We start from the raw sequence: 20,637 nt of genomic DNA, 5'->3' as shown, positions 1-20,637 counted from the left end.
TCAATTAATGAGTAATGGTTTTAATATGATCTCCTGAAGCATTGCTGCGAAATAATAGTCACACAATCCTTAGCTGCTTTAAAGCTACCAACACTTTTTTAGGATTTTGCTATATAAGTTCTTCTTGGCATTTATTTCCAAAAAAAAAGGCCGGTCTCATCTGTGTTCCAAACTTGATCAGGAGTGTAGCCACCATTTTCAATAATTTTGGACAGTTTTGAATGAAATTCCCTATCTGCCAGCTCATCTGCAGATGCGGTTTCTCCTTTTATTTTTACATTATGAAGTGCTCATCTTTTGAGAAATTTTAAGCCACCTATGCTTGCAGAAAAATCACAATTGTTTGATGTTGTTGGCTCCTTTTCCTGAATCTGTTTGTACAACTGCAATGTTTTCTGTTTAATGACATTTCGAAATCGTATAAAAAGAAAATTAGCTGTATGTTAATTTATTTTTTATTTAATTTTAATTTTTTTTTTAATTGGGAATTTATTGACCATCTGCTGTCTTGATTATGTAGTCACTTTTAAAATTAATTCTTTGATTGCATTTTATTTTGTGTTTCCATTGTTATAACATACTGAAGATACATTTGATACTTTGCAAACATTTCACATCTAATAAATTTACTTTCATGTAAATCGAGTTTTCTAATTTTTTTTTATAAACATGACAGCTTATGTACATAATTTGAAGCAGTAGTATTATTTTCACTCTCTCACTTCTTCCAACAGGCCTTTTATATTGTATTGTATTTATCAGCAAAAAAAAAGTTTGTTCCTACCACAACTATCTTCTCTTTTGCTTTGCTTTTCAATTACATGTATCACTATTTTTTTATTTTATTTTAGCACCTAGAAAACTTAAAGTAATCACACTATCATTATTCACTTATTTTATGATTGAATCTCTGTACTATATAATATTTTTATAATGGATTTTAAGTACTTGATGATTGTCTTTACATGAAATCTTTACCTGATTTAGTGTTTTTTTGTTTCTCCTTTTGTTGCCTATCTTTCTTCCTTCCAGTGCTTCTCTTTGTTTTCCAACTTTTTCTAATTCCCTCATCATCTGTCTGATGATTTGCCAAAATGGCATGATTCTATCCACTGGGACAAGCCATTTTATGGTAATGCTTTAATATTAACAATATTCCAGCAAAATATCAGGAAATATATAATACTATACATACAAAAAATCTGCAGTATTATTACTATAAAAATTAATTTAATTCTAAAGAAATAACACAATAAACAGATAAAAATCACTAATTTAACAGGAGCATTAAATTTACCATCCTTCAATTGATTGGCTGGAATAGAATGATCTTCTACAATGAATTCTGAGATTCCACGAAAGGGCACCAAAGAATGTTACTTAACTTAACCTGATACCTAAATTTGTAAAGTTTTAATCCTGTTTTAATTTTAGTTAATTGCTTTTTCGTGTGAAATAAAAACCATTTCTTCATTTATTTTAGGAAGATTCCCCGCTTAAGGTGCAGCATAGGCTGGTTTCAAAAAATATTTTTCATCCTACTGAAGGGATACTAATGAGGGAAGAGCTGCAAAAATTAACTTTTACTGCCAAGCATAGGTGGTTTCTTAGGTATGCATGCTACTAATACAGTTCAACTGTATTTTTAATAATATAACTTCTGTGGCAGTTTTCATTTAAGTTTTTATTTAATTATATTTCATATTATTTTGCTAATTCAAAATTGGCATTAAATTAACAAAACGCAACAAGCGATTCTAAAGCAATGCCTCCCATTTATTTTCTCATAAAATATAATTTATTGAACAATGGGATTTTTCATTATAGACTTTTGCTATCACAGAGTGAGATGCTGTATACCAAGCTGGTAAAAGTATTTACTCCAACTTTTGGAGCTCTTCACAAACAACTTGTTTTGTCACTTGTGTACAGAATGATATTCTCAGAGGACCAAATAGGCAGTCACAGGGTGCCAGCTCCAAGCATTAGGCAAGATCGTTCCAACCAAATGTTGCAGTGTATCCATTGTGCACAAACCGGTTTTAGGTTGGGCATTATCATGTTTCTTCTGGGTCAAACTCAACTCTCTAGATGCATTTTTGCAATATCTTCATTTACTATTCTGAATTGATCATGGTGCCTTGCTGCAGAAAAATCTAAGCCAAACCTCTATATGTCTAACAGCCACCATTTTGAACTACTTGTGTGCTACTCTCATGTGACTGATCACATTACCACTTTGAGTGGGCAGTAGAGACTATTGCTATCCACTTAGCAACATAACAGAAAGCTTACATAAATTGTAAGAGAAAAAAAAAGAAGGAAATATTACTTTCATACTTCACCTTGTATATGTAGCTAAATTTTCTTATTATGGAAGAGTTTAATTATATAAAACAAGCTTATTGTGCACTTATTTATGGATGAGATTTTTGGCTGTAATGAAAAAATAAGTAAATAATTTGATATTAAAATCAAGACATTTTGACACAAGATGTTAATATAGTTGCTAGATGTTGAACCGTGCATTCAAAGTTATGAAATTTAATAAAAAGAATATTCTATTGTTTATTTCAATATATTAATTTATATAATTAATTCATCATCATCAAATTCCTGACATGTACCCTCAAGGGGTGTACAGGATATGATAGTACTACATGAAAAATTTACATCATTACTAACTTCCTATCTACAATTTTCCTCCAGATCAGTCTGTTACTTGTCAAGACTCCAATATTATCAGATCTTATATTTCTGTCATGTAAGGCACTTTGTATCCTATCAAACCACCTATATCTTGGTCTTCCTCTGGGTCGTTTTCCTGCCAACCTGGCAGAGAACACTTGTTTTGCCAATCTTTCATCATCATTCGCCCATTCTGTTTAAATGACCATACCACCTGAGATTAGCTCTGCTAATGCATTCCTGGATGCTGACAATGTCAAGTTCTTTCCTAATATCCTTGTTTTTAATATGATATTGCCATTGATGCCATCTGTTCACGCCTCTAATCTTTCTCAGGACTCTCATATCTTTGGTCAAGTGTTTTACTTCTAACCTAGCTCTCAGATCCATAAGTTAAAACTGGTTTGAACACTGTATACAGCTAATTTAGTGTTCTGACTAATTTCTCTCTTATTCCATATGAATTTATTCAATTGACTTCCTACTATACCAGCTTTATTGATCCTGTTCTTCATTTCCGTATTTAATTTACCATCTTCACTAAAAATCGTGCCTAAGTAGGTGAAATGTTTTACTTGTTCCACAGGTTATCCGTTCGCGATGCAGTTGACATTTTCGACGATTCTGCCTCTTTTCATTTCTTTGTCTTTTTATTGCTGACCTTCATACCATATCTATTACAACAGTTATTCAATTTAGTCAAGGAATCTTGCAGACTCCTAGTGGATTTATTGATAAGTATAACGTCCGCATAAAGCAAAGAGCTGACATTAACATCTCCAATTTTTATATCATGTTTAATACCACTTTCCTTCATAATGTGATCCATATAGATAATGAATAACAGAGGGGATAATGTACATCCTTGTCTCACACCAGATTTAACATCAAACCATCTTACTGTACTTTCTTCAATTCTAACTGCTGACTTACAACTCAAATGAAGACTAAGTATTGCTTGATATAATGCTCCATTGACACCATATAACTGTAGCGTATTGAATAGCTTCTCTCTCTTGGCACCTTATCATATGCCTTTTCCAGATCTACAATACTCAAATAGAGATCTTTGTTATATTCCCATGATTTCTCCACTATTTGTCGTAAAGTAACGATCTGATCCTGACAACCTCTATTTGTCCGGAATCCAGCTTGTTCTTCACCAAGCTTTTCTTCCACAATTCTTCTCAACTGTTTTTCAAGTATACTTGCATATATCTTACCAGGAACACTCAGTAGGGAAATAACTCTGTAATTCCTACATTCAGTTTTATTTCCCCGTTTTATATATGGATGCTATTAGAGCTCTACTCCAATCATCAGGAATTCGTCTCTCTGTCTAGGCATTCTGAACCATGCAGTGCAGTCACCGCAAGACTTTTATACCACCATACTTCAGCATTTCTGGGCGAATATCATCTATTCCTTCTGCCTTTCCACATTTTAAGCCTTTGATGGCTTTTTCTACTTCAAGTATGGATATGTATTCCTCACTGTATACCTGTTGAGTGTTTTTTACCACTATGCTATCACTGCTTTGTTTCATTTAGCAATTTCTCGAAGTAATTACTCCATACTTCAAGGATATCTTTTTCTCCTCTTTTCATGTCACCTTTATCATCTCTAACTCCTTTTAAAGTTTTCTCCATTTCTAAGTTTCTTCAACAACCTCCAAAATATTTTGCTGTCTTCTTGATATTTATTTTCTATGTTCTTGCCAAAGTCCTCTCATGACTTTTGTTTAGCTAGTTTTACATAGTGTTTAGCTTTCTTACATTTGTCTCTGTATTCTCTAAGATCACAAGCTGACTTATTTGCCAGGAACTTTTGATATATACACCATGGAGCTCTGATTTTTCTATCCTTGCAGACAACCTCACCACATGCCTCTCTGGCTGAAATAATCAAGGTTTTCTTCAAGGCTTGCCACTGAAACTCTAAAGTTTGGTTCCTGTTCTCAAACTCTTTCATTTTTTCTTCAATAATCTTTGTGTATTTTAGTCTACAGTTCACATCTGAGAGCTGCTCAACTTTTATTTGCTTTAAAACTTTCTTACATGTCATTCTTTTCAACATGAAATTCAATTTTATCCTGCTCAAGACTAAATAGTGATCACTTCCAATTTCAAATCCTCTGTACACTCTGGTGTCCTGCACCAGGGAGAAAACATCACTATCAACAATAACATAGTCAATGAGACTTTTCTTATTCCTTGCCTCTTCTCTCAAATGTGAATTTGTGCATATTTTTATGTTGGAACATGGTATTAGTAATAATCGATCCATGTCCTGAGCAGAAATCCAACAGATATTTGCCATTATTATTAGCTTTGCTCTTTTCTCCAAATTTTCCCAATATATTTTTGTATGTCTGGCAATCATTTCCTACTCTGCTATTTAGATCCCCAATGAGGACCAACTTTTCCTTTTTCATTGTGTCAGATGCTTTCTCTAAAGCATTAAAAAATTCCTCCACTTCTACCTTAGTAGAACCTTCTGTGGGACCATAGGCACAAATAAGTCTCATTGTCCATTTCCCCATTCTGATATTTGCCCACATCGCTCTACTTGAGACTGCATGCCATTCAAGAAGATGAGCCTCGTATTTTGTGTTGAATACAACAGCTACTCCTTCTTTTCCTTGATTGTCATTGCCTGAATATAACATTTTGTATTTATTGCTCAGAAAGAGCTCACCAGTTTTTGTCTTTTTTGTTTCAGTCACCCCTATTATGTTTATCTGGTACTTATCTAATTCCTCAGCTAGCTCCATTTCTTTGCTTCTTATGTTGATAGTACAGATCTTTAACTCTGGTGATGTTGAGTTGGGTTTTTTTTCTTTTCGCTGTTCACCCTGGTTCCCTGGTGAAAACAACGGGAGCCTTGTTTAATCAGGCGATGCCCCAGCCGGCATGAAATTTTGTCATGTTGTACCATCATTTTATAATTTGGTTTAAGCCAATAAGAATTACAATTTGGTCGGCTAAATTCCAAATTGCCAGCCCATCCTCGTTCGTTCAGTATCCAGGTAGATATCCAACAGGGTGCACCACGAGAAGGTGAGGATTGGACATTAGGTCAGAAACCCTGGTCTGTTCTCCCCATTCCTTTAAAGGCTATGCAGAGGTCTCCTCTCAGTTATACAGCTTTGACCCTTAAGCACCCCTCTGACCAGCTAATCTTTATATTTTTAAATTGTTATTGTGAAGGTTGATAGAAGGAAATTGTTTTTTTTTGTCTCACACACAGTTTGAATTGTAGTAATAAGAGATGCTTGCTAAAATATTAAAATTTTGTAGGTGTGACACAAAAAAAAAAGAATTAAATTTATGTCAACAACGGATACTTTAATTTTCTATTCTGCATCAGGTAAAATTATACGCTGCTTAGAAGTCAAAGGACACCCTTGTGGGCAAGTTACATCGTGCCATGTAATGAGTCGTGTTTTTAACTCAAAAATTGGAGGAATATATGTGCTCCTAAGTCACTGCAACCATGTCTGTGTGAAATGGCTGCAAGAAGGGAACTAGTGGAGTTTGAAAGAGACATTGTGAGAGAATGCCATGTTTGAGGCCTATCTGTTTAACAAATTGTTGACTATTTGTGCCATGCCAGGTCATTCATTTATACTAGTAGGTCTTAACCTTTTTAGTGATCGGCATCCCCTTGAATCTAAAAATAAGTTCTCGCACCCCCTTGAAAAATGTGTTTCTATTTCTTTATTTAGGAAATTACATCTATTGCAAGATAATTTATTTATTGAAAAATAAACACATACATTTACATATACATACAAAACACTATCTCAGTTTTTAATGGCTATGTTGTTGTTGTTTATTCATAATAATACTTTTGAAGAGAGGCTCCTTTTTTGAAAGAGCCACGCGTAAGTCATCACTTGCATTTAAGCGATTTCTGGCTTTTGTTTTTATGTACAAAAGTGATGAAAATCCCATTTCACACAGGTATGTGGTGGCAACTGGTAAAAGTGTCTGCAATGCTGCTTTTGCCAGCTGTGGATAAGGTTCTAACTGTGTACACCAGAATTGTTCTTAGTCCAGTTTTTCAAATTTCATTTGAGTATATGCATTGGCTCGTATTTCAATAAGATCATCTTTTATTAAATAGCTGTCATCCGTCGAATCTTGGTCAAATAGAAATGGATTCAGTATTCATCTCTGAACTTTGCTAATATTTCCCATGGTAAAGTATCCATGAAATGATTCACTTAATTGTTGGAGGTGTGCAATTTCAGGTATAATTATATTATTTTTTTCATTTTTCAGAATGATTGAATCAAGCAAAGGAAAGTTTGCAAAATTCCCATTTTCAACTCGATGTTTCCAAATTTTTAGTTTTTCAATAAATGAAGATAATTTTTCATTAGCTGTTATTATGTTCTTACCAAATCCTTGCATCGATGTGTTTAATTCATTCAGGTGGCTAAATATATCTGCTAAGTAGGCTAGTCAAAGTATTGCTTCTCTTTTTTCAAAAGCTTTAACTAAATCACAATTTTGGTTAGTAAGAAACTGTATAATTTCCTCATGCTATTCAAATACCCTGCTTAGCATGTGGCCCTTGCAGAGCCACCGTACTTCAGTGTGATAAAGAAGCACAGTATGAACAGCACCGATTTCTTTGCACAAAGCACGAAAGATACGATGATTAAGCGCTCAACCTCAGATATACTTTACTACATTTACTGCAGGGGTTAAGTGTTGTTTTAAATTTTCTGGCAAAGCTTTCGATGCAAGTGCATGACGGTGCAACATGTGATGCATTATTGTAACTTGAGGTATTTTCTGTCTTGATGTATGAAAAAAATCCAGAAAATTTTTGCCCAACAGTGCAGGGGCACCATCAGTGCAAATTGATCCTATCACATTCATCGGTATTTGATGTTTAAAAAAAAAAGTTTTTAATATGATTGAAAACATCAATTCCTTTTGTAGTCAACTCCAGTGACTCACAAAATAAAAATTCTTCCAACATTTCTTTTTCCTTAATGTATCGCACAAATACCAACAACTGACTGCAATTATCAACATCAGTTGACTCGTCCAGTTGAATACTCACTTTTAGTGGACTGACTTTGATATCTTCTACTACTTGCAGTAAAATATCAACACTGAGATCTTGAATGCGCGATCGAATCACATCGTTCGATAACGGAATCTGCTGAATTTTCCTTTGTGCTTCAGAACCCAATAAAATTTTTGCAATTTCAAGTGCACATGGTTTTACCAATTCCTCAGCTATTGTATGGCCTTTTCTTTTCTTAGCACACAGATATGCCACTTGATAAGAAGCTTCTAACAAGGGCTTTTGAACTGCCTCAACGTCAGATTTTGTGATAGTACCGCTGGTATCAAATCGTGCCTTCTTTGACTTCGAGATGTTAAGAGTGTGTCTGCAGATTCACCATCATGCTGATTGTTGAAATGCTCTAACAACTATAACGGTTTAAGATTGGAGTTTGAAAATATTTTGCAACATAAAATGCATTGTGGTCGTTGCATACCATCTTTTTCTGTTGTACAAGCGAATCCATAAGCAACATAATCGTCTTTCCATTGGCGTTTTTTCGATATAACAAGGGTTACTACAATCAATAAAATAATTATAATTTTTCAAAATTGCAGAAAAACCTTTATGTAATCAATTGATCTTATCTGGTATGGGCTTTAGTCACTGATTAATGTTGGTAAATTAAAGAAAATTAGTATTCGTTTCTGCTTCAAACCACCTCGTTAACGTTCGTACTCAGAGTATGCAAACACGTGCGTGTATCAACCAGTTTCTTATTGTACTGCATGTGATGAGGCAAAGGTAGAGAGGGTAGGAGTGGGAGTCCCAAAAGTTGACATAGCGTTCGCTAGTTTCTCACAGGCGGTCAGGCAGTAGTTTCCATGGAAAATTTAGAAACTTCTCTGCCACCCCCGGAAATGCTTTCTCGCACCCCAAGGGGTGCACACACCCCAGGTTAAGAACCACTGATTTATACCATACTGATATTGAAGCACCGGTAGTCAACTGCAAGTGCTACAGTGGATTACCCACCACATTCACTGACGTGACTGTGGGCGGGGTACTACGAAAGATGTGGAGTTCCAGGCATCAACTGGAACATGAATCTGAACAAAAACATTCAGATCTGAGGCTCACAACATGGGTTTCTGTGGTAGGGCTGCAATATGGTAGTCCCACATTACCTAAACTAACATGATGCATCGTCTTCAGTGGCGCGAAGAACATGTGCATTGGGATGGAAGCTTAACACTGTGTTATGGAGCGACGAATCATGCTACACCCTCTACTGAGCAGATTGATAGGTGTGATGAATGCCTGGTGAACGTCTCTTACCAGAGTTTATAACCCCAACTATGATATTTGGAGGTAACAGTGTAATGGTATGTTCCTGGTTTGGCCTCAGACTTCTGTTTTTGTTGTTCCATGAATATTGAACTCCAAGAGGTATCTGGACAATGCAATACTTCCTACTTTGTTGTGTTTTTACAGAACTGACCATTGTTTTTTTCAGCAAGACTATATGCCGTGTAAGACTGCTGCTGTAACTGCATGGTTTGGGGATATGAATGTCATTACACTTGACTGGCCTCCACAGAGCCCTGATGTCAACTCTATTGAACATCTGTGGGATGATGTGGAGTGTCAAGTAAGGTCAAGGGGTGTCCATCCCCATAACATGCCTACAAGAAGAATGGTCCAAAATTTCCATTGATCACTATCATATGCTGTGGAAAGTGTGTCCCATAGGATTGCTATAGTCATTATAGTGAAAGGAGGTCCTACATCTTATTAACCTCCCTGCTGGCTGGAACGTATATATACGTTCAGCAAAACCTGGATATGATTCATACTACCTGTTGAAAGAACGTGGATAAGAAGTGCAATTTAGCTGTCATGTCCATTAGAAGGCGTGATAATCCTTCATGTTGAAGAGAACACTTAACCAGATTACCTCACGCACATAGCTACATTTAGTGATCTATAGCAAGAAACGCGGCGACTGGAATCTTATATATTAGGCTGAATACCTACAAGTTATATTTATTTTTTCTACTTCTTTTATCTTATAATTATAGTTTTTAATGCCAATGCAAAATAACAGATCCTTTCATACTTTCTTCACTTAAATATTCTATCACCTTGGAAGACCAATATCATTATATATTTTTTTGCTAATTATCTTAGTTGCCCTTGGAGCAGAGCTACTGTGATCAAGCGGGTCCCCCAAATGGTGGATAGGGGAATGGCTACGGATGGTTGGTAACTAGCCTGGCTAACAAATTCTCATACTTGGAAATTTCAAGGGAATAAAAACCGGACAGCCCAAATGAAACTGAAGTGGAAAAAAGGACTATGAACTGGATACAGATTGAAACAGGAAACATAAGAAGCATCAATCACAAGATCAAAGAAATAAAAAAAATCTAACAGAAATGAAAATAGAAATAGCAGTAATTTCAGAAACAAAGAAAAAATCAAAAAGCTCTACAGAACTTCAGGACTACAGTTTCATATACAGTGGAGTACCCAATGAAAAACGAGCAGCTGCAGGTATAGCCATCATGATCAGCAATAAATGAAAGACGAAATTGAATCGTATAACATCTCTGAAAGAATAATAACAGCTAAACTTAAATTAAAGAAGAAATTTGTTACAATCATGGGAATATATGCACCCGAAGAAGGAAAAAAATCTGAAACAAAAGTAATTCAGAACACAAATAAACAAGATTACTTAATTATTGTAGATGATTTCACTGCTAGAATTGGATCAAATACATTTAAAGATTTAATGGGTAATCAAGGATTACCCATTAAATAACAATGGAAGAGAACTCAGGGAATTTGTGGCCTATAATAGTTTGAAAATCACCAACAGCTTCTTGAAACATAAAGATATACATAAATATACATGGGAAGCCAGAGGATATAGTAGTATCATTGACTATATAATAGTGGGTGAAAAACTAAAGAAGTTGGTAAGAAATTGCAGAATATACAGATGATGCAATATTGACGCGGACCATTGTTTATTAATTAGTACTATTAAGATCTCAAACCAGAGAAATAGAAACAATACAAGAACACAAAAACAAAAGCAGGAGCAATTTAAGATAGAACTGTTACAGCAAGATAGTATCAGAGAACTATATCAAAGAAGACTTACAAATCATACAAAGAAAATAAATGAAGATACAGATATAGAAAATGAATGGCAAAACATTAAACAAATAATAAAACAAGCAACATATGAAGCCATAGGAACAAAATTGGGGGGGGGGGCTGTAAATTACCCAACCCCCAGCTATCATATACTTACCCTTGAATTCATTCACACTAGATGCACTCACTACCCGTAAGGGCAAATTATTCCACTCACTCTCACTGCTCTCTGGGAGAAAAACCTAGCTCTTACCCCCTTTCTTGACTGCAAATAAATTTAACTTCCATGGATGCCCCTGCGTTCTCTCCCCACCTTCCATATAACGAAAAATTTCATCAGTTGAAATGCTATAACACCCATTCAAAAGTTTATAGACCTCTATCATATCACCCCTCTTTCTCAGAGTCTGTAATCTACATACTCGCAATCTGTCCTCATAATCTAAATCCCATAATCCGGATATAATCTTTGTAACTCTTCTTTGCACCCTTTCCAACTTATCCCCTTGGAACCCGGAAGACCAAATCTGCGCACAGTAATCCAAGTGTAGTCTTATCAAAGCCTTATAAAGAGACAAAATTACTTCCTTATCCTTACATGTCAAGGTTTGCTTCAACATAGCAATTATCCTCTGAGTTGTATTTGCAACTTTTGCTATGTCACCTTTGAACTTTAAATTCTTATCCACCAACACACCAAGATCTCTTGCCTCTTCAGTTTCTTGTAGCATAACCCTGCTAATATAATATGCCACTGGAACTCTAATCACGCCAAAGTGCATAACTTTACACTTACTAACATTAAACTGACAGCCATTTTCGTTTTTCCAGATTTCCAGTCTATTCAAATCATTTTGTAATTGCTGAATATCAGTAGCATCCCTGATTTATGTTTATATATTTTTATTTTTTTTTGATCATATAGAATATACTTTGCAGTTTTTCTCATAAACTTCATTTCAGCTGTTATAATTTTTGTTTTATTGTTCAGATTTCACTTCCATACAATAGGACTGGTAGGGCTAATATATTGTGTACTTTTAATCTAATTTGTTTTGAAATAGGTTATGTTTAAATATAAAGTTAATTATACCTATTATTTTTAAATATTTTGCAATTTATTAATTTCATATATACTTATAACTTTTAGAATATTATTTAGTATTTGTCTTTCTTTTAATATGTCAAATAAAATACTTCTCTTAATTTTATCAAATGCTTTTTCAAAGTCAATAAATGTAATATGTGTTTCGAAATCGTATTTTCTTCTTTTCTCTATTGTTAATTTTAAGCAAAAGGCCAGGTCTATACACGATTGCCCTTCACTAAATCCATTTTGTTCTTCTAAAATAAAGCCTTCAGAATATTTTATTAGTTTGTTACTTAAAATCCTGCTGTATATTTTATAACAGGAATTTAGAATACTTCTATAATTTTTAGGGTCATCATCTCTACTACCTTTTTTAAAAATAGGGATCACTATTGCTTTTTTTCCATTCTATTGTTGGGTTACTTGTTGAATAGATTTTATTTTAAAATAATAAGAGTTTTTTTTTAAACCTTATTCCTGTTTATGTAATTCTGAACCTAACTTATCTTCTCCAGGTGATTTTCCATTTCTTTCAGGCTGATTTCTAATTGGTTATTTTCTTTTCATTTTCATTATATGTTTGCCAGTTATCTTTTTTAAAATATTTATCTGTCCACAATTCTGTATAGAAATTTAAAATTTCTTCTAATTTCAATTCGGTGTTTATTATCCTGATTATTATATATCAGGAAATTATATGATATTGGGGAAATTAATGTTTAAAAAACAGTGTCATTTTACAAAAGTAATATCAGAATAAGATGTTTTGAATATCTGCTAATCAGTCAGAAAGTTGAAAACCAAACAAATTTCTAAGTTGGCTATTTCTTGGGAATTTTTTAATGCGTCTACTGGGAGGTGTTATTTCCTCTCTTTCTCAGTAATCTTTGTTTGCTTACAGCCTGTTACTTGAGCAGAAAGGAATATTAGTAAGTATATCTAAGACACAATTCATTTCTGAGGTGGCAAGTAGCAGCAGTAACAATAGTAGTAACATTCAGGGTAAAAAAGGAAACTTAGTAAATGCAGAAAAGTTGCAGCCTTCTTTCAAGTAGCTCTTACTCTACTAAAAATGAGGAAGGAAATTTTTCTAGCTCTGAAGATAGCAATTCTGCCTATAGTTTAGACATGTCTTTGTGCAGAAGATGCATCTAGTGTGCATTTAGTGATGCGATCATCACTAATGCACACTAGATTGTCTGCATTTTCCTAGGTAGGCCAGGGATTACCAAACACTTTGACACAGTAACATTTTAAGCTTCATCCATCTATTTCTAGATGATGGTATTCTTTCCTTCATAGCAGAACAGAACCAAAGTGTACACTGCGAGAATGTTGGATTGTACTCAGCAACATTAGCAAGTTGAGTACAGTCCACATCGCAGCACACTTTGGAGCCCAATAGATATCAACATGCTACATACATACATTTATAGCACTTTTGATTGTGCAAGGTAACATGAAAAAGCCCACTCTCAGTGTATTGGCCTACAGAATGGATTCTGAATACGTCAATGTTTCATGATGTTATGACTGAAAAACAATTCTGTTGCATCATGAAGTAATTACATTTTCAGAATAATGAAGGATATGATCAGGCAACACATCCTCAGTCTGTAGGGAAGTTAAGGTGGGTGCAATGGCTGTTTGCTTCTCACATTGTGATGTCCAATGACTTCTTTCCAAGCAGTGTATATGTACTAGCTCATTGCATTGTAGATTGTTTTGTCATTATTTTTTTTTAGAAGACATCAATAGATTTCCAAAGCTATCAATTCATCTGGAACATCTATACTGTGGTAGATTTCAAATAAAAAGCATAATAGTGACAAGACAACTGCTTTTTTTTATTTTGCTGCCAAAAGCCAGCTGTTTATCTATGCACTTTATTGAGATACAAATCCCACTACATGCACAGATATTCATGCATCACCAAAATGTCTTCTGATAGTAGACGTGAGACCACTATTAAAATACCATCCTGCTTATCGAGGACTGAAGTTACTTCAGGCCTGCAATAAGCAAGATGGTGTTTTAATGTTTAGTGTCTAGAATAGAATTTCTGGGTTATCTGCCACTTAGCCTATGCACAGCTATCATCTCTCTCTCTTAGAATGTTGGAATTTGGGGAGGAACATAAAAAATATATAGATCATCATCAAATTCCCGACATGTACCCTCAAGGAGTGTACAGGATATGATAGTACGACATGAAAAACTTATATCATCACTAACTTCCTATCTACAGTTTTCCTCTAGATCAATCTGTTACCTATCAAGTCTCCAACATTATCAGATATTATATTTCTTTCTTCTAAAGCACTTTTTCACTGTATAAAACCACCTATATCTTTGTCTTCCTCTGGGTCTTTTTCCTGCCAACCGGGCAGAGAACACTTGTTTTGCTAATCTTTCCTCTCCCATTCTGTTTAGGTGACCATACCACCTGAGATTAGCTTTGCTAACACATTCCTGGATGCTAACAATGTCGAGTTCTTTCCTAATATCCTCATTTTTAATATGATATTGCATTGATGCCATCTGTTCACCCCCCCCCCATCTTTCTCAGACCTCTCATATCTGTGGTTTCTAGTCTTTCATCAAGCGTTTTATTTCTAACCCAGCTCCTGGATCCATAAGTTAAAATTAGCTTGAACATTGTCCTGTATATAGCTAATTTACTGTTTTGATTAATTTCTCTCTTATTCCATATAAATTTATTCAGTTGACATTTAGCCATACCAGTTTTGTTGATTCTGTTGTCTATTTACATATTTAATTTACCATCTTCACTAAAAATCATGCCTAAGTAGTTGAAATGTTTTATTTTGTTGTATTGGTTCTCCATTCATAATGCAGTTGATATTTTCAATGTTTCTACTGATTTTCATTGTCTTAGTCTTGTTATTGCTGATTTTCATACCAAATTTATTACAACAGCTATTCGGTTTAGGAATCTTGCAAACTTGTACTGGATTTATTTAGAAGTATAACATCATCTGCATATAAAGTAAAGAGCTGAGATTAACATCTCCAATTTTGATATCAGGTTTAATACCACTTTCTTTCATAATGTGATCCAAGGGGATAATGTACATCCTTGTCTGACACCAGATTTAACATTAAACCATCTTCCTGTACTTCCTTCAATTCTAACTATTGACTTACAACTCAAATAAGAACTGAGTATTGCTTGATATATTGCCTCATTGACAACATACAACCGTAACGTTTTGAATAGCTTTTCTCTTGGTACCTTGTCATATGGTTTTTCCAGATCTAACAAACTTAAATACATATCTTTGTTATATTCCCATGATTTCTCAACTAATTTTCATGAAGTGAAAATCTGATCCTGATAGCCTCTATTTGGCCTAAATCCAGCGTGTTCTTCACCAAGTTTCCCTTCCACAGTCCTTCTCAACCGTTTCTCAAGTATACTTCCATAAATCTTACCAGGAACACTCAGTAGGGAAACACCTCTATAATTCTCACATTCAGTTTTATTTCCCTTTATATATATATATATATATATATATATATATATATATGGGTACTATGAGAACTCTACTCCAATCAAGTGGAATTTGTCCCTCTGCTCAGGCCTTCTGAACTATGCAATGCAAGCCACTGTAAGACTTTTATATGTCCATGCTTGAGTATTTCTGTCAAATATCATCTACTCCAACTGTCTTTCCACATTTCAGGCTTTTGTTGGCTTTTTCTACTTCAAGTATGGATATGTATTCCTGACTGCATGCCTGTTAAGTGTTTTTTACCACTGTGCTGTCATCACTGCTTGTTTCATTTAGCAATTTTTCGAAATAATTACTCCATACTTCAAGGAATATTAGTAATATTCCTATGTTATTACCCAAGTCTTCCCATGACTTGTGTTTAGGTAGTTTTACACAGTGTTTAGCTTTCTTACATTTGTCTCTGTATTCTCTAAGAGCACAAGCTGACTTATTTGTCAGGAACTTTTGATATGCTTTCTTCTTTTCCTTCACTGCCTCTTTAACTTCTTGTGTCCACCATGGAGTTCCGATTTTTGATCCTTGCAGACAACCTCACCACATACCTCTCTGACTGAATCAATCAATGCTTTATTCAGGGCCTGCCACTGAATCTCCAAGGTTTGGTTTCTGTTCTCGAACTCTTTCATTTTTTCTTGAATAATGTTTGTGTATTTTAGTCTACAGTTCACATCTGAGAGCTGTTCAACTTTTATTCATTTTAAAACTTTCTTATATATATTAAAAAGGCACTACTTATATATATATATATATATATATATATATATATATATATATATATATATATATAAAAATATATATATATATATATATATATAAAAATATAAAAGCAGTGCCTTTTTTTGAGTATGGTATACAGTATGTTGAGAAATTTGATATTCAGCATATTTTTTGTTGTTTAATATTTACCTGGTATTCAAATAAGCTTAGTTATTAATGAAATTTTCATTTTGCATTATGGCTATTGTAGATATTTCTTATATAAAACTTTTTAATTATTTTTAGAATTTTAAATTACTTTCATTTTTTATGCCTGGCTGTGTCTCGCATTAGTTGTGTGTCAAGCAGGAACTCACTTGATGTCATGCTAGTTCCAATTTTTTTTTCTAGACCATTATTTCTGAAATTGGTATTTTGAAATGACTTAATGCTATATAATATCTCAAATGTAATGTTGTGTTAAAGTATAGAGCTGGAAGGCTTCAATTTGGCATAAATTTAAAATGGGGGATATTATGTCTGTCCATATTTTATAGCCAAATATTGAACAAAAGTCTAAATTTGCCAGAGAGCTTATGAGAATCAGTATAATCTTCAGCATAGGAGTTACTTATTATTTGAGATTTTTTCTTTCTATTTTCGGCTACAAGATATGAATGGATGCATAGTATCTTTTTTATTCCAAATTGAAAGCTTCTGGTTCTACACATTAATATTTGATTATGCTCATACCAAGAGATCACTTATGTGGAATATAACTTTCCAACTAGTCTCTGATGAGAACTAATAGTTCAAAACAGCTGTCAGACCAGTGAAACCTAATTTAAGCACTAATAAAATGCATATTAAGTTTCTTTCTATATTTGGTTTATAAACTTAAATTGTTAATAATTATTTTATTAGCTTTTAATATATTCCACAAATTTGTCTTGAGTTCTTCTCACACACAGGAATTCACTATGCTATTTGAAGCTTCTGAGATGGCATATTCTTATCAACCACCTGGAAGGAATATTAATGTATTTACCAACTTGCAGCGATTTGTCAAGCACTTTGGACATCTGTTTGGTCTTCTGAGGAATGCACTCTGTTGAATGCATTCCTCACCATTCGACGAGGACCTGAAAACAAGCTAATCATGAAGAGCTCTGACGTCAAAGTAAAGACTTTTGCAGGGTTGGCATACATCATCTGACTTAGCGATGGCAAAAGTGCATAGTGAATGATAAACTTTAAATATGACAATGCTCGCAAAATTTTTAAATGGGATTATTTCATTTTAAAAACATTGGAAAATAAATATTTTCTGAGGAAAAAAAAAGATAGGTGGAATTACTCGTATACTGCTCCTTATTTATACTATAATAATGAGTGCCTAAGTTCGTTGGCTTTAACAGATCTTAATTTCATCATAAGGTTAACTGTATTAACTTTATTTTGTTTGTTCAAGGTAAATGTGTATTTGGTTTGTTGCAGAAATGAAACTTTGTAAATGAAATTTGTGCATCGAAGCAAAAATTAAAATTGAGAATGCTATGCATCCACTTTTTGTATGTGCATGGGGGGGGGGGGTAATTCAAAGCTTATATTCTCTCAAAAGAGGCATCTCCTTAACAAACTGTATGTATAACTGCAACAAACAAACAAAATTAGCCTTATATTGAAGTTCAGATCTGTCAAAGCCAATGAACTTGAAGATACAGTTCCACTCTTGGTAGTACAGTAAGACTGTTCTATGAGGAGTGGTACATAAGTAATGCCTCCTTTTAATTTTTTATCCCCTCATAAAATATAATTTTTTTCACAATGGCTTTTACTAATTATAATTTTTCTGACCTTTGTTATCAAAATACATGATAAATATTAAAATAAGATGTTAATGTTTAATATTTTGATTTTGTCTTTTTACCTATCATACCTGCATTAATTTTAATTCTATCATATTATTTTAGGTATAATAAGAAGAGGAATTCTAATCCACCTAGAGAAAGAGATGGCCTCTAGACAGAGATTCCTAGCTTTTTTTTTTTTTTTTTTTTTTTTTGTAAACCATCACATGATCCCTTTCGTGAATGGGAATAAATAAATAATGGTACTTAAAGTTATTTCCATTAGTTTTGTATAAAGATGTGAAATCAACTTCCAGGGCATTCTTCTGCTTCCATTTTATTTCTCATACTAGCTGAATTGTTTAATTTTCAAGTCATTGTTGCATTTCTTGTGATAGGCAAAAAAGTAGTCTGATATTCACTTGTTTCTCTTATATAATTATTTTTTTTTTTACTATATCCTTGTCAGTGAATGCTTTTTGTGTATGATTTTGTTATAGAAATAGCAAAAGTGCAGCTGCTCAGAATGTTGCTTTCATCTGAGTTTCAAAAAAAAAAAAAATCATGATTTTAAAATTTGGGGAACTGAAAAGTTTATGGTGCATTTTTATGGTTATATTCCTTTAAAAACTGGATTGATAGACTAGAAAAGTATGAATTTTAATTAGAGAAGTGTAAAAGTTGAATGTCAGTCTAATTTCTTGTAGTGTTCTCGGATTATAACAACAGACATGAATTTAGTGATCGGATTATTAGTTATTTGTGAATAAAAAAAATCCTTGTGTAGTTTTATCAACTGGAACAAGCATGTTGACATTTTCTGTGGAATATTTTTTCAACAGCAGTTATTTTTTACTTTGCCTAGTAATCAATCCATGTTTCTGCTGCTGTTTATAAAGTAAATGTTCTTTTTAAATTGTCTTAAGAAGAATGTGATAGACATCAAAGGCTTGCTTTGATGTCTATCACATTTCAAAAAGAAAATAAGTGATATTGAATTTTTAGTCACTTTGTTTCATTTTATTGTATTCACACAAATAGATTGGTCCATTTAAAATAAAGAAAAAAATGTTTATGGACACATGCGGAATGACAAATATCAGACATTTCACCAAATATACACAAATTACATTTTTAAATCGAATGCTGATTTACTTGACTTAGCCAAGAAGGAATGTATTCTCCTGTTAACTTGATATACAAAGAGTGTTTGCAAAGTAGTGAGGCTGCTCACATTATCAGTGTCTAAGGCAGTGCTTCTCAAATGTTTTCAGATTGTGGCACACTTGGCAATGCAAATTTCTTTCATGGCACACCTGTTCTTAACACCGGTCTCTTGTGTAATTAACAGTAAATTTATAGTATTTTTCATTTTATAGTACATTGACTATATTCAAATTCAAGTACAATATATATTTTTATAGTAAGACATGACAAAAATGAAAATTTGAGAGAGATATTAAATTTTATTATACATGTGCTTTGTTTTAAATATGAAATTAGTATGAAAAATCACCCATCCAAGAAAATCAAAATTGCAAATAATTGTTGCTATACTGTCTGCTCACTGTCTTAGCCTTCTTGCATAGGGTTCCTTTATGTTTGTATTGGGGGATAAAAACATTTCTTTGCTTCAAATCAAACTGTTGAAGTTGGAGTAGCTAAACTTAACAGTGCAGCTATACTAATAACTACTGCAGATGTAATCATTGTATTATTATTTGATTGCAGGTGCTTTAGTTTAGCATTTGCAGCAAAATAAATCAATGTTACATAAATATTAGGCTGGTGAAAGTTTTTATACAAACAATTGTATAAAATTGGCTTATTGGCTAAAGTGCATTCTAATTTGGACAACAATTTTTTTTACTATCAAAATTTGGCAGTGTATCTCATGGCACACTGTTTGAGAAACATTGGTTTGTGGTATTCCTAGGCTGGGACAGAATTTCCTTTTTAAACTAATTTCTTCCCACATCTTTTTTTTTTTTTACTACTCGTTCTAAAACATCTGCAATAGACTGATGTCTTATAAGTAGTAGAGTAGTGAAAAGTGGTTGTTTTGGGACATCTTATATAGAATAGCTGTAGTTCATAAAATTCCTGACATATACTCTCAGCTGAGTGTAAAGGATATTATGGTAGTATTACATGAAAAAGCTACATCATTACTAACTTCCTATCAACAATTTTCCTCCAGATTAGCATGTTATCTGTCAGCATTCCAATATTATCTGATCTTATATTTCTGTCTTCTAAGGCACTTTTTACTGTATCAATCTATCTACATATTGGTCTTCCTCTGGGTCTTTTTCCTGTTAAAGAATACTTGTTTTGCTAACCTCTCCTCTTCTCTCCAATTCCTTAAGTGGCCTTACCATCTGAGATTATCTTAGCATTCAGGAATGCGTTGGCAGAGATAATCTCAGATGGTAAGGCCACTTAAGGAATTGGAGAGAAGAGGAGAGGTTAGCAAAACAAGTATTCTTTAACAGGAAAAAGACTCAGAGGAAGACCAATATGTAGATAGATTGATACAGTAAAAAGTGCCTTAGAAGACAGAAATATAAGATCAGAT

General features: G+C 33.5%; 1 protein-coding gene across 3 annotated transcripts in view; it reads left to right on the top strand.

Moving 5' to 3' along the window:
* The window catches only part of mRpL42 (mitochondrial ribosomal protein L42), a 76,779-nt gene extending 57,641 nt beyond the window's left edge, over positions 1 to 19,138 (top strand). For 2 of the 3 annotated variants that reach the window (XM_090406066.1, XM_090406075.1), the window contains exons 5-6: positions 1,484 to 1,611; positions 18,183 to 19,138. In XM_090406066.1, coding sequence (XP_090262192.1) covers positions 1,484 to 1,611; positions 18,183 to 18,234 — 180 coding nt within the window. In that variant the 3' untranslated portion in view covers positions 18,235 to 19,138. The remainder of the gene's footprint in view (positions 1 to 1,483; positions 1,612 to 18,182) is intronic. The other variant, XM_090406084.1, reaches the window with a different exon arrangement.
* Positions 19,139 to 20,637: the final 1,499 nt, after the last annotated feature.

The sequence above is a fragment of the Typopeltis vanoorti genome, chromosome 2 (genome assembly GCF_054136105.1).
Source record: "Typopeltis vanoorti isolate ZY-2024b chromosome 2, IOZ_Tvanoo_1.0, whole genome shotgun sequence".
Classification (NCBI taxonomy): Eukaryota; Metazoa; Arthropoda; class Arachnida; order Uropygi; family Thelyphonidae; genus Typopeltis; species Typopeltis vanoorti.
The sequence above is the reverse complement of the archived record's forward strand: the minus strand, read 5'-3'. Positions and strand labels throughout refer to the sequence as shown.